The 14,622-nt window shown below is 52.1% G+C and overlaps 1 protein-coding gene across 2 annotated transcripts in view; it reads left to right on the top strand.

Annotated features, from left to right (window-relative positions):
* Positions 1–14,622, top strand: part of CACNA1S (calcium voltage-gated channel subunit alpha1 S) — a 65,541-nt gene that overhangs the window by 12,554 nt on the left and 38,365 nt on the right. For both annotated transcript variants that reach the window (XM_078441106.2, XM_060644060.3), the window contains exons 3-9: positions 3,428–3,567; positions 6,038–6,180; positions 6,352–6,504; positions 8,741–8,946; positions 10,544–10,647; positions 12,505–12,650; positions 13,089–13,170. In XM_078441106.2, the coding sequence (XP_078297232.2) occupies positions 3,428–3,567; positions 6,038–6,180; positions 6,352–6,504; positions 8,741–8,946; positions 10,544–10,647; positions 12,505–12,650; positions 13,089–13,170 (974 nt within the window). The remainder of the gene's footprint in view (positions 1–3,427; positions 3,568–6,037; positions 6,181–6,351; positions 6,505–8,740; positions 8,947–10,543; positions 10,648–12,504; positions 12,651–13,088; positions 13,171–14,622) is intronic.

Genomic DNA, 14,622 nt, shown 5'->3' with positions numbered 1-14,622 from the left:
ATGTGCTCCAGAGCAGAGGCTCGGAGACAACTACGTGGGGAAAAAAATCGGCTTGTCGCTTCTTTCAATTTGTGATCCATTGCGGACTGGTAGGTGGTCCTACTTCATGGGATCACGTCACAGCTGTGCCCTCTGAGACTCATCAAGCCCCACCTGAGGCTATGGTCCACCCATGTGCTCGGAAGTTGTGGCAAATTGCTGCAACAATTTCCAAATGCTTATTCTCACTGCCTATACGTGTCTCAGACTGATAGCAACGGTTTATGGACAGCACCAGCCTCCAGTCTGTACGTTGAGAAGCAGCGCGGTAAGGACACTGGCTCATTCCTTTGATCACAAACACTGGTGTGGCGGGCACTGTTCTAGACGCAGGTGACACAGCAGGGAACAGAGTCAAGGCCCCTCGGCCCAGGGAAGAGTGATGGGAAGAGCCAGGAAAGACCCTGGATTCCTAGCTTGAGCCACTCGGTGTCATTGACTGAGACAGGGACAAACGAGGAAGGGAGCAAGTTCAGGAGTAAGAGGAGATCAGTTTTAAGCATGTTGAATTGAAGGTAGGACAGAGCCAAGTCCTTCCTGGTGAGCTACCCGCAGAAGTGACCTGAGACAACTGCTCTGTGGAAACTGGTAGAACACGGTGCAAGCAGAAATCAGACCCTCACAACTGGGCCCAGGCATCTAATAAGAAAAGCTGTGGCTTTCTGAGCATTTGGAATGTGCCAGGAAGTTGTGGGCACTTCCCTACAGGAGGCCATTTATTCCTCAGACTGACTCTTTCAGGTAGGTAGTGGTCGTTATCTCAGCTTTACAAATGAAGAAACGGAGGGTCACAGAGGTCAGGAACTTGTCCAAAGAAACAGAGCTGATGGGAACCTTTATGCCACACACCTACTGCCTCCCACCTGCTGATGGCAGCCTCTGAAGGGGGTGCTGAGGGGAACTGGGATGTTTGGGGGAAAGTTGATAACTTCGATCTTGGGGAGAGACAGCAGGGTCTTGCCTGCTGCCTCCAGTCCAACATTGAATAAATATCTGTGGAATGGATGTCCCTTGTTCCTCTGTCAAAGACTGAGCCCAGGCTGGAGGGGCCATGGGGCAACCCAATGTGGCATTGACAACACTGTCCCAAAACTCAGGAAGGGACATATCCTGCTCCCGTGTCCTCCTGGACGAGGGCCCGTGTTACGTGCACACACGGGGCTCCTATGGCAGATCCGTAGAGTTCCAGGTGCTCTGCGATCGGGTCAGGGGAGTGTGGTGGGGAGAGCTGGGCCTGGGAGCCAACAGGCTGTGGAAACTGAGTGACCCCATCTGAGGCCTACGGGCCTCGACAAGCTCACTCAGGGTCTGGTGGCCGTAGGACAGGCAGTGGCAGGTGTGGGCAGCGCTCCCGTGGACGTGGCTGACCGCCCAGCCTCTGAGCACCACAACTATTTTGGGCCCTGTTTTCCCTCCACTCACTCCCACTTCAACTGTCTTGCCCCTGGGGTTGCAGCAACTTAAAACTTTAAATGCTGACTTGACTTCACTCTCCTCCCTATGCTTTTCCCTTACCGGTGAGCCTGACTCCCCGGAAGCCGGCCCTGCCCGGGAACGAAAGCACCCAGCCCATTCCAAGGAGGCCCTCCATGGCTGCCCCCCACTCCACCTCAGCGGGGAGGTGCCCCGACTGCCCTGTGCATCTCCCCATGGAGCCAGGTGCCCCACGATTCCCGTTTCACCTTCAGTTAGGCACAATCCCTGTAAATAGGCCCATTAGTAGAATGGTATGTTTTGCATTTTAACCGTACATTATCTGGAAGAAAAAGCAAGCTTTGGGATTACAACTGGTGGGAGGAACTAGGGGTGAGGTTAAGGAAAGTAGTCTCAGTCCATATGTGCCTCAGTTTCCCCCTCCATATAGAAGGGAAAACTATGCTCTCGGGAATGTTCTCTGAATGACGAGCTGGGAGGTTTCTCGGACCGCATCCATGTCAACGGGCCATTTGGCAACCTCTTCCCTTGCTTCCCACAGCTACTACTTGGAAGTAAAAATAAATTCTCTTCCAAATCATTAATGGGGTGGCCCGTTTCCTGATCTGGCTCCATCCAGAATAAAGCATTCATATTATGAATTCATAATCTGACTTATGCCTCTGGAGTGTGCTGATGGAGAGGCCCTGGCCGGGGGAGGGCTTTCCTGGGGGTGTTGGTGACTAATGGTAAGGGAGGGCGCTGGTTGGGGCACAGACCCCCTCGTCGGTCAGCTCCAGAGGGCAGTCAACCCCTCCCGGAGTTGTGTAGTGCCGTAGCTCTTTCCTGCCTGCAGGCTGGGCGACACCCTCTCGGGAGACTGGGCTTGTCCGGGGAGGTTGGTGGGGGTGGGGTGGGGTGCAGGGCTCTTGGAAGCCACCAACTAGGGTTCAGATGGCTGCAAGGAGAGCAGTTTGAGCCTGGAGTCCTGGCACAGGGGATGCTGCCTTCTCAGTTAGAAATAGCTCTCCTGGGCCCAGAGGTGGGGGAAGGGTGACTGGGTCCAGGACGGGGTAAGTGAGAGAATCAGAGCATCGGGCTGCAGGGCCAGAACGTGGAAGGGTCAGCAAGGCCTCCTGCAGGGCAGAGGCTGAGCTGAAACCCCCACCCCCCTCCCCCCACCTGGTACCTGCGGGCCCTCCCCCAGACACGGTGTGCCGGATTCCCCTCCCCCTGAATCATCCTGTTTGTGGGCTCCAGAGGGCTCCCCGAAGGCAGCTGGTGTGGGCGGGCTGGTAGGACGAGCAGGGGGAGGTTACAGAAAGACGGGTTAAAGGTGAGACCCCGACCAGCCACAGAGGGCCATCTGGGGCCCTGAGAAATGCACCCCCTCTCTGCAGTCATGCCCCACTGTCGGTCCTCAGGACGGCGCGAGAAGAAAGATGCCCAAACCAGAAACCACCTGGGGACCTTCATTTTGGGGTCTGCCCAGACCATTCATTTATTCATCCAATTCTAGGCCACGGAAGTAGAGTCATAAAAGAAATGAACAAAAATCCACATACTTCATGGAGTTTACATTCAAGTGGGTGAGACAGAAAATGAACAAGATAAAAATATATATGGTATTTTTAGCTAGGGATAAGTGCTAAGAAGATAAACTAAAGCAGAGAAGAGGAACAGAAAAAGTCAGAGGTCACTCCAGTTGTACTTGTGGGGCCAGGGAAGGCCTGGGTGAGGGATGACTTTTGAGTAAAGACCTGTAGGAAGGGAGGGAGCTGGCAATGTGGGGATGTGTGGTGGTGATGTGGGGGTGGCGGTGGGGGGTGGGAATTCCAGGCGGAGGGAACAGCCAGTGCAAATGTCCTGGGGCAGGCACATCTGAGGAACAGTGTGCCTGGGGGAGAAGAGAAAGGGAGGATCAAGGGCACACCCGGAATACACAGAGGAGTGGTGTGACTGTTTGCCTCCACAGGAGAAACTGGAGTATTTCTTCCTCATCGTCTTCTCAATCGAAGCCGCCATGAAGATCATTGCCTATGGCTTCCTGTTCCACCAGGATGCCTACCTGCGCAGCGGCTGGAATGTGCTAGACTTCATCATCGTCTTCCTGGGGTGAGGCCCACATGTGGGGAGTGGGGTTTGAGGTCAGAGGGGCTCTCTGAGGACGCTGTGCCCACCGCCGCCACCAGCATCCCAGAGGCAGGCGGGGCCCCCAGCACCATGCAAGCCCTGCCATGGAGCAGCCTCTGTTAGGGGCTGGCCCCTGCTTATTGACAGTGACACACTGCCCTGGCAGGTCCCGCCCCTCCCCCAGCGAGGCACCACGGGCTCCTTTCTTCTTTTCACCTCACACAAAATGGGAAATGATGGGTGTGGTTTCAATGGCCAGCAGTTTCTGGACATTTATAAATGTCTCCGCCTTTATTCCCTGGACCTATATGGGGTATATGGGGAACCTGTTATTTGGGCTCACAGAGATGGATATTTAGAAACCTGTATTTGTCTGCCCGGGGGGACCATAACCAAATCCCACAGACTGGGGGGCTTAAACAACAGAAACTCATTTCCTCGCAGCTCTGGGGGCTGGAAAGCCAAGGTCAAGGTGTTCCCAGGTTTGGTTTCTCCTGCAGCCTCTCTCCTGGGATTGTGGGTGGCCACCTCCTCCCTGCGACCACGTGGTCCTTCCTCTGTGGACACCCGGGTGCCTCTTTGTGTGTCCGAATTTCCTCCTCTTCTAACGACACCAGCCAGATTGGATTAGGGTTGACCCTAACAGCTTCACTTAACTCTTTTTTTTTTTTTTAATTTTTTTTTTTTAACGTTTATTTATTTTTGAGACAGAGAGAGACAGAGCATGAACAGGGGAGGGGCAGAGAGAGGGAGACACAGAATCTGAAACAGGCTCCAGGCTCTGAGCTGTCAGCACAGAGCCCGACGCGGGGCCCGAACTCACAGACCGTGAGATCATGACCTGAGCCGAAGTCGGACGCTTAACCGACCGAGCCACCCAGGCGCCCCTTAACTTAACTCTTTAAAAAGAACTTGTCAGGGGCACCTGGGTGGCTCAGTCGGTTAAGCACCCAACTTCACCTCAGGTCGTGATCTTGTGGCTTGTGGGTTCGAACCCCACGTCGGGCTCTGTGCTAACAGCTCAGAGCCTGGAGCCTGTTTGGGATTCTGTGTCTCTTCCTCTCTCTGCCCCTCCCCTGCTCATGCTCTGTCTCTCTCTGCCTCTCAATAATAAATAAACATTTAAAAAAAAATTTTTTTTAAGAGGCCTTGTCAGGGCACCTGAGTGGCTCAGCCAGTTAAGCATCTGACTTCGGCTCAGGTCATGATCTCATGGGTTCGTGGGTTCAAGCCCTGAGTCGGGCTTTGTGCTGACAGCCCAGAGCCTGGAGCCTACTTCAGATTCTGTGTCTCCCTTTTTCTCTGCCCCTTCCCTGCTTGTGCTCTGTCTCTCAAAAATAAATAAATGTTAAAAAATTTAAAAAATAAAGTAAAAAGGCCCTGTCTCCAAATACAGCCACTGTCTGGGGTACTGAGGGTTGGGGCTTCAACATCTGAATTTGAGGGGTACACAATTCAGTTCATAATATAACTTTTAATAACCACCCCCTAATTACAACAGCAGCATTTATCAAGCACTTACTATGTGTTTTACATGTAACATCTCATTTAGCTTTTTCAACAATCTCATTTTTTCCACTTAAGGAGGCTAAGGCTCAGAGAGGTCAAGCAACTTGCCCGAGGTCGCATAGCTAGCCAGTGGCTGTGCCAGGATTCGCACCAAGGCAATCTTGGCTCCAGAACCTGGTATTTAACCACTAGGCTGCCCCTTGACTCAATAAACATGATGTTGATGATTTACTAAGTATCCCATGCGGCTTTAGGCACACTGGGGAAGGCAGAATTCTGTGAATCGGCCTCTACTCTTGATGAACCAGCCTGGGGGGGAGGCCAAGACAAATGATGACAGAATAATAGAGTGTGGGAAAACAATAGCACACAGCGCACCATTGTTGGATTCAGCGACTTGTCCTAGGGGTTCCTTGTCAAAGGCAGGATTCATAAAGAAGGGTTTGAGATGGTCTTCAGAGGATAATGGGAATTCGAGTGAATTGAGAGGAGGGGCAAATGAGCAGGAAAGGAAATAAGAGGGCATTGTCAGAAAGTGCTGCACAGGGAGACACAGCTCTGGGCTTTCTCCTCTGGGTCCCCACTGAGTGCAGCGCCACTGGTGACCTTCAGCCCCCCCACGGGGTACACTCAGCTCCCAGGCCACGGCCTGTGAGTGCCTGTGGCACGTGTCCCTCAACACCCCCCTTCGGTGCCCAGATTGGACATCTCAGATGGATCCAATCCTCTTTGTGCAGAGTCTGAACTTGGCCTCAGAATCTTCTAATAAAATTTTCCAGACCGGCATGACCAAACCCGAGTTAGTGACTGATGAGACTTGCTTCCTGTCCCCTAGGCCTGTCCACGGGCCCCTTGAGCACAGATGAGACACAGGGTCCCGGACCACTGGACCAGTCGCTCGTCTGACCACTGGGCCCTCTTCTCTCCCTCTTCTCCCCTCTAGGGTTTTCACCGTGATTCTGGAACAGGTTAACGTCATCCAAAGCAACACCGCCCCGATGAGCAGCAAAGGGGCTGGCCTGGACGTCAAGGCCCTGAGAGCCTTCCGTGTGCTCAGACCCCTCCGGCTTGTGTCGGGGGTGCCGAGTGCGTGCCGGTGCTCCTGCAGATGCCCTTTCTCCTCCCCCAACCCATTCCCCGGCCCAGTTCTGGGTCCCCTTCCAACCCAGAGGCTTCCCAGGACATAGAGAGTGGGAGGGCCAGGAAACCAAGAGGGGAAGTGACTCCTCCTTTCTCCTCCCTGCTCGCCCTCTGCAGGCTTGCAGGTGGTCCTCAACTCCATCTTCAAGGCCATGCTTCCCCTGTTCCACATCGCCCTGCTCGTCCTCTTTATGGTCATCATCTATGCCATCATCGGGCTGGAGCTCTTCAAGGGCAAAATGCACAAGACCTGCTACTTCATTGGGACAGGTGAGCTCCCAGGGCGCTGGGGCGGGGTCGGGGTGGTGGTGGTGGTGGTGGCCGTGGTCCTAAGACAACTCAAAAGGGACAGCCACCTCAGCCGTGGAGAAGGTCATTGTTTCCCACACCTGTTGACCTGAGGAATGGTTCTCTCTTGGACAAAGTCTCCCTTGAAGGAAGCACAGGTCTGCCAGGGTCAGTGATGGAGGCACGTGGACAGGGGCCCAGGCCACAGCTTGCTCTGAATGGAGCACTCCCACCCCAAATAAATAAATGTGGTATCTTTGGGCTTTCTGAGCCTGCTGTGGCTTGAGCTGCAGGTCAGGACAAGCCCGAATTTCCACTTGTACTTTTCTTTACCGCCGTCATTTTAGCTTTAGTCTGAACAGGCCCTCAGAACCGGGACCCACAGAGCACTGTTTGAAAGGGGATCTCAAGAAAGCACCCAGGAGCCGAAGGGTTATTTGTAGGGTTCTCAGAGATAATACGTCTTGAGGCCCAGCCGAGCCTGACCCCAGCCTTCTAAGCCAGTAGTTCTCAAACTGTTTGCCTCAGGACTCTTGGCACTCTTAAAAATTATTAAGGACCCCAAAGAGCTTTTGTTGGCACGGATTTTATTCATTGATGTTTATGGCATTAGGTACGAAAACTGAGAAAACAATGTCACAATATTAACTTATTAATTCATTTTAAAAGGACACTAATAAGGCCATTATGAACATAAATAATTTATTTTATTAAAAAATTACTGTATTTTCCCAAACCCAAAACATTTAACGCAAGAATGGTACTGTCTTACTTTTTGTCTAAATCTCTTTAATGCCTGGCTTAATAGAATCTGCTGGGTACCCACAGCTACTTCTGTGCTCAGTCTGTTGTGAAATCACACGTCATGCAGTCTCTAGAAAACTCCACCCTGCGTTTGTTGAAGGATCGGGAGATGAAATAATGTCTTGGCATTATTATAAAAATAATTGTGACCGAGTGGGGGCCCTGAACACTGCACTCTGAGACTCATTGCTGCCCAGATGGCAGGTATCGATCTGTCTCGGTTGGAGGGTTGATTCTACCAGGGTCGACAGGAATTGGTGATGGCATGAGGAAGAGGTGACTCCTGTTAGGAGAACGCCTCCCACCGAAAGCCCAGAACCTAACTCACCAGAGTAACCCAGGATGGCCAAGACTACAATACCTGCAGTGTCTTGGGAGACGCCTTACTTCCCCAGGCCCACTGACGAGGGGACGGGCAACGCAAGGTCCAAGCCCAACCCAAAACAGTGAGCTCTCATAGAGCTTTCAGTGGTTTCATTCCTAGTCCCCTCCTAGTTAAGCCTCGTCCTGTTCCTGTAACAGTCTATGTCCTATGATAACGCCTTATCCAGACAGAGAGGAGGAGACTTTCTATCACAACCTTCAGACCAAATTTGGTGGTCTCATCCCGTGTTCTCATGCGTTCTTGACCAGTGCTGGCCAGCCGTGCTCAAAAACCTTTCTGGGATGGGCACGCCTTGCCTTGAGGGGTCAGGGACCCACTCAGAGCCCAGAACTATTGATGTTCTCCTCTCCCTCCTCCAGAAGATGGAGGCAACATGGTAAATACGGGTAAGGGAGGGCATTCCAGCTCTGATGAGCTAATTTAATCTCTGAACACAATAGAGGACTAAAACATCCCCCGATAAGAAGGGATCCAGGATGGAATCCAAACTGAAGGATTTTAGAGATAATAAGAGCACCATCCAGGGACACAGCGGGGACTGCTGGGAATGCCTGTAGACCCGCACCCCTGAAGCGTCGTGTCTTGTGCAGCTCATCTCAGTACCATTGGGGTATCTCCACGTCATCTCCCAGAAGGAACTCTTGAGTCAGAACACGTGTGACCTCGCCCCTCACCTCTGCCCCAGTGGGATAGCTGCCTCCCATTTTAAAGCTCTGTGGATATACCTGACATTCACATTACACCTGCTACGTAGGTTACGTCCTCATAGGAAAGTAATCCTCGAAGCGGGCCCTCTGATGAGGCCCTGGGGCCTAAGATATGACCGCTGCTGCCTGTAGACATCCACGGCTGGGCCCCCCCGCCCCAAGCAGCCCTCCTCCTCCATCGCCATATGCTCCAGGGGGCGCAGTCCTTTGTTTTTCAGCTGAGTGTGTTTTAGACCTATTGCTCAATGATTGCAAACTACCTTCTCTCATTCCTGTCCACCTGCTCCTCTCATCTGATGCTCATGCTGCCTTCCGCCCCCAGATATCGTGGCCACGGTAGAGAACGAGAAGCCCTCACCCTGCGCCAGGACGGGCTCGGGACGCCCGTGCACCATCAACGGCAGCGAGTGTCGGGGCGGCTGGCCGGGGCCCAACCACGGCATCACGCACTTTGACAACTTTGGCTTCTCCATGCTCACCGTGTACCAGTGCATCACCATGGAGGGGTGGACCGATGTCCTCTACTGGGTGGGTCTGGCCCTGTGCCTGCAGAACCTTCTCCCTTCATCCGCAGGCTCGTCGGGGAGGGGGAGGGGCTCGACAGTCACTGACTCCAGTGTCAGCAGCTGCTTCTCACCCCTCCCTGGGAAACCTACACGGGGTGCATGGCCCCCTTCCTGTCCCCAGGTGTGTGTCCCACCATGCTTTGGACAATCCCCAAGGTACAACCTGTCTGCGCAGAACCTAAGAGGTGGGAGACGAATGGAAACCAGGAGCTCCATGGGTTCTGGTCTCAACTTCTAACTTTTCCCTAAGCCTGGCTGTGAGCGACTCATTCCCGTGACCTAGAATCTCAGATTTCTTGAGGGATAAAGGACCCTCTGAGTCTTTTTTTTTTTTTTTTTTTTTTTTGCCCCAGGGCAAGACTGCTTTCCCATATAAATATTTTTAGATATGAGTTTCCTTGTCTATAAAATAAAAATACTGCCTACATCATAGGGTAGTTCTGATGGTTACTACCAGGAGGATTAACTGAATTACAACAGTAATGTGGTCAATGCTATATAAGTTTTCTTGTTGGAGTATATTATTTATTTGGTGTTACCAGGAGCTAGGTTGCGTTTCTTAATTAATCTTCCAACAATGGAAGGCATGGGTCCCACTTTACAGATGAGGAAACTGAGGCTCAAGGAGGTCTAGTAACTTGCCCACAGTTAGGGAGCTGGTGAGCAAACTCTAATCCCTCGGGCTCTGATCCTAGAACGCTTAACCACAATGTGATACTGCCTGTTGAGGAAAAGATTGTCAAACAGTCAGATGCTTTGCAAACATAAAGGATTAGTATGGGTAGTTCTCGTAAGCTCATATTTTGGGAGCGAGTTATCAAACATTTCAAAGGACTGTCACGTGTTATTTCACCTCTATTACGGGTCTGTGAGCGGCAAGTGTATATCATTATCCCCATGGACAGATGGGATAATGCTCAGAGATGTTAGGTGACTTGTCTAGGGTCACAGAGCTTGTTTATGAAGGAGCTGGCCAAGCTCACGCCAAGACTTTTTAGTGTTTCTTCTACTTTGAAAAATCTTGGCTGTAAGAAAACCAACTGGAGAGAGAGTATATGAGAGAGTTGAGCCCAGGGGTGCCTGGGTGGCTCCGATGGTTAAGCATCTGACTTCAGCTTTGGTCATGATCTCACGATTTGTGAGTTCGAGCCCTGCATCGGGCTCTGTGCTGACAGCTGGGAGCCTGAAGCCTGATTCAGATTCTGTGTCTCCCTTTCTCTCTGCTCCTCCCCTGCTCACACTGTCTCTCTCTTTCTCTTACAAAAATAAATAAACACTCAAAAACAATTAAAAAAAGTAAACGAAAGAGTCGAGCCAGGGAGGTGAATGGTTGGGGGAAGAAATGTGTCGGACTTGTCTGGCCAAGTGGACAGCCAGCAAGGCTACTTTTGAGATGTCCTTCTAATTCCAGGTCCTAGATCTTTGGGCAAGGGCAGTCCTCTCACTGGGCCCAGATGGCCTCTCTCCTTGTCCCCAGGGTCAGGTGGAGCATTGAGTCCAGAAGGGGACCTAAGCCCTCTCAGGTCAGTGTATGGGACTCATACTTTTGTCTGGACCAGGTCAATGATGCCATCGGGAACGAGTGGCCCTGGATCTATTTTGTCACCCTCATTCTGCTGGGATCCTTCTTCATTCTCAACCTGGTGCTGGGTGTCCTGAGCGGGTAAGGAAGTTCACAAGCAGCTGCGGGGAGAGGGAAGAAAAGGAGAAGAGAAGGATGGAGGGTGGAAGGGAGAAGGGGCAGAGAGTTTGGGGGTGGGATGGGGAGAGCAGGAAAAGAGCAAGAGGGAGGAAGAGAGTAGGCAGTAAAGGAGGAAGAGGTGTGGGAGGAGGAGGAGGAGGAGGAAGGGGAGAAGCAGGGCAGGGAGATGTGGATTAGAACCTCCGCTTATCCCTGGCTCCCCTTTTGCCAAAAGCACACTCCCGAGTTAGCAAGGGAGGTATAGAAGATGCAGGTAGGAGCCCCTCGATTTTTAATTTTTCTCCCTTCTCCCCAAGCCTTCTCGCATCCTTTCTTCTTCTGTCCCTCTACACCCGCACTCCCTCTGGGTGAAGCCCCCGAGATCCCAGCCTCCTGCCCCTGGATGTGCAGGAGCTGATGCTTCATGTTAGGAGTCTGTGGGGCCTTCAGTGAGGCACACAGACTGGGGCTAGACTGTCCAAGTTTAAATCTTTACACTACTGCTTGGTGGCTGTGTGACCTTTGCCTCATCACCTAACCTCTCTGTGCCTCATCTGTCAAACGGGAATAATCCCATAGGGGTGCTGGGAGCATTAAATGAGTTAATACGTAGAAAGTCCTTAGAGCAGAGTCCAGCACATAATGAGCACTAAGTACTAATGGTCATTATTAATGAGAGCTGTTCTCTCTGCGACGGCTCCAAGGCAGCCACAGTGGAGAATCTAGAAGTGGCCATCAGCCCCCTTCCCCATGGCCATCACCCCACCCCAGAAGCTTCCCTCTAAGCACTCTGTAGAAAGAACTCAGGGGGTCTGTGAACTTGAATGAGAAAAACTTGTCTTCCTTTTCTGCTAGCTCTGATTGAAATCTAGCGTCTCCTTTCACTAGGCATGGAGACAGTGCGCCACAGTGGTATTTAGCGCTCCCTGTGACTTGTCCCAATAGAACCCACACAACACGCATTACTACTTTGAAACTATGACAGCTGTTAGATCCGCAACTCGGCTTTGCTAGGGAATGAGCTCACAAAGAAGCATATACGTACTTATCACAATTTCTTTATATGTCCGTAAGTATATTGCGATACAATCGACTCCTTTGTAATGAGATGGTTTTATTTTGTGCATTTTGCAACATTATCCTGAGGAGGTAGCCTCAGTTTTCCTGGGACTACCAAAGGATCCACAGCAGGAAAGGGTCAGAGCCCCCCCTGCCCGGGCCCTGTCCCTGGGGACGGTGCTGAGGGCTGAGGCGCTGATGTGACAAGCCAATGACTGTGCCTGCGTCTCCCTCTCTCCTCCCTCTCTCTCCACCCTGCTTAGTGGGTTGCCTCTGCTGGTCTGAAGATCCCTCGCTGACCCTCCGGTCCTTTCCTTCCAGTGTGGCCACCTGGTTTCTTCTAGACTCAGGGGAATTTCCTCCAGACCTTAGGTCTGTAAGCAGAACTAAATTCCTAAGGTAGCTTCAAGGGTCAGGGAAGCCTGGAAAATTTGAGGATCCGTGGCTGATTCGGTTAGGGAAATGGTCATGTCATTAACCCCTAGTGTCCAAGGCAACCCCAAGACGAGGGAGGGTAAAATACCAGACGAGATGAGAAGAAGACAATGAGAAAGGCAGGCTGGGCACTCCAAGGTGCTCCTGAGGGTGTGGATGGCGAGGGGGCACGAGAGGAGCTGCCCCTCTGTCACCTGGAAGGGCACCTGGACCCCAGGCGACACCCTGGGCCCGAAGACAGGGGCGCATCCAGCCCAAATGTGCTCTCTCTGTCCTTGGGAAGCCCAATCCTTCTCCACACCCTCTCTTTTTTCTCCGCCCTTCCCCATCTCTCTGTTCCTTCAGGGAATTCACTAAGGAGCGGGAGAAGGCCAAGTCCAGGGGAACCTTCCAAAAGCTCCGGGAGAAGCAGCAGCTGGAAGAGGACCTCCGGGGCTACATGAGCTGGATCACGCAGGGCGAGGTCATGGACGTTGAGGACTTGAGAGAAGGTTCGGGCCCAAAGGCATAGTCAGCATGCCCTCCCCACCCCTGAGCGGCCCCTCGCGGTCGGCTCCCAGAGACGGCACTGCGTCACGTCGCCCTTCCGGCAGGTAGACTGTTGCCATTTTGCAGGTGAGAAAACTCAGGCCCTTAGAGGGTGAGTGACCCACCTTAAGCCTTACGGCTCGAAATGATGGCATCCGGGTGAGCCCGGGGCTCCTCCTGAAGTCCAGAGTGCCATCCTGCCTGCCCACAGCCGCCCCTCCCCTGCAAGTGTGGGCTCTTCCTCGGGCAGCTCGGGAAAACGCAGAGCCATCCAGGCCCACTAGGGCCTGTGGTCACAGGTGCCTCCAGCCAATGGCCCCTTTTCCAGGTGTGCCCGGCCTAGGTGTGTCCAGCCCGGAGGGGCCCCAAAGACTGGCCCCGCTTTTCTCTCTTGTTCCCAGGGAAGCTGTCTCTGGATGAAGGAGGCTCCGACACAGAGAGCCTGTATGAAATCGAGGGCTTGAACAAAATCATCCAGTTTGTGTAAGTATCTGCCCTTCACCCCAGGGTCTTCCCAGACTCAGAACTCCCCGAGACATGGAGTTAGAACCCATGTGCTGTTCCCCATGTACTGTTAGAACCCACTTACTAGCTTTAGAGTCACATGCCCCATCCCTCAGCGCCATCAGAGGGCACTCAGCAGATCACCTGCTTCTACAGCACACAGGGAAGGGACTGGAAGCCTGCCAGGAGGCAAGGAGAGGATTTGGCTGCTGCCCTCTGATGAGAGTCGAGTCGGTGGGCTAATTAGTTCTGGAAACCTCTGCTCGGGAAAAGGGAAGGTGTGCGTTGCAAAGAGGTGGCATGGAGAGCTTTGCAGGCAGGAGGCTGGCCGGCCAGGGGTCTGGAGACAGGGGGACACTCCAGGCTCAAGTGCCTTTGTCTCAAGAGGAAGCTGTATTTGTCTGGTTGGCTGCTTCCTTTTACAAATCCATACATAACCGTGATTTTGAAAGCCCAATGGTAGAGAAATACATCAAAGAAAAGATGAAGGTCCCACTGCCCTGCAAAGAGGTAACCATGGTAACAGATGGCTATCCCTCCAAGACCTTTGCTATGCTTTTATCTCTCTTACACACACACACCCACACACACACACACGCGCACACACACACACACACACACACACACACACACACACACATGCCAGGTTTTTTGTTTTGCTTGCCTTTTTACATGACAGGGGTCTTTACGTTAACTACCGTCCCAACAGAACCCAGAACAGTGCCCAACATAGACTACATACTGCCAAATATTTGATAAATAAATGAATATGACACACATAGCATCTATGAACACTTTTAACTTAAAATCATCTATTTAGGGCAGCCTCATACATACACACCCATCTTGGTGTTTTTAAGACTTTAATTTTTTTAAGGTTCACGGCAAATTGAGCAGAAGGCACAGAGTTGTCTCATATCCCCCCGCCACCACACGGGCACAGCTCACTCATCACCAGCCCCCGCCAGAATGGGACAGTTGTTACACCTGATGCACCTGGTTTACGCTAGGGCTCACTCTTGGTGCCGTGCCTTCATCCCGTGGGCTTGGGCAAATATGAAATGACAGGGACCCATCCATCATTATAAAATCATACACGGTATCTTCACTGCCCTAAAAATCGTCTGTACTCTGACTGCTCATCCTTCCCCCACCGCCCCCGCCCCCCCACCCCAGCCACTAACCACTGATCTTTTTACTGTCTCCATAGCTCTGCCTTTTCCAGAATGTCACATAGTTAGAATCGTACAGTACGTAGGACTTTCAGACTGGCTTCTTTCACTTAGTGATGGGCAATTAAGTTTCCTCTGTGTCTTTGTGGCTTGATGGTCCACACACCTTCATTTGGTATGTCTTTGGATGTGAAGTATTTCACGGTATGAATATACCATAAGATATTTAACCTTTGCAATTTTTGACAACACAAACGCG

This window comes from Panthera onca, chromosome F1, assembly GCF_046562875.1.
Source record: "Panthera onca isolate mPanOnc1 chromosome F1, mPanOnc1 haplotype 2, whole genome shotgun sequence".
In the NCBI taxonomy this organism is placed as follows: Eukaryota; Metazoa; Chordata; class Mammalia; order Carnivora; family Felidae; genus Panthera; species Panthera onca.
This window is presented reverse-complemented; position numbering and strand designations above follow the sequence as displayed.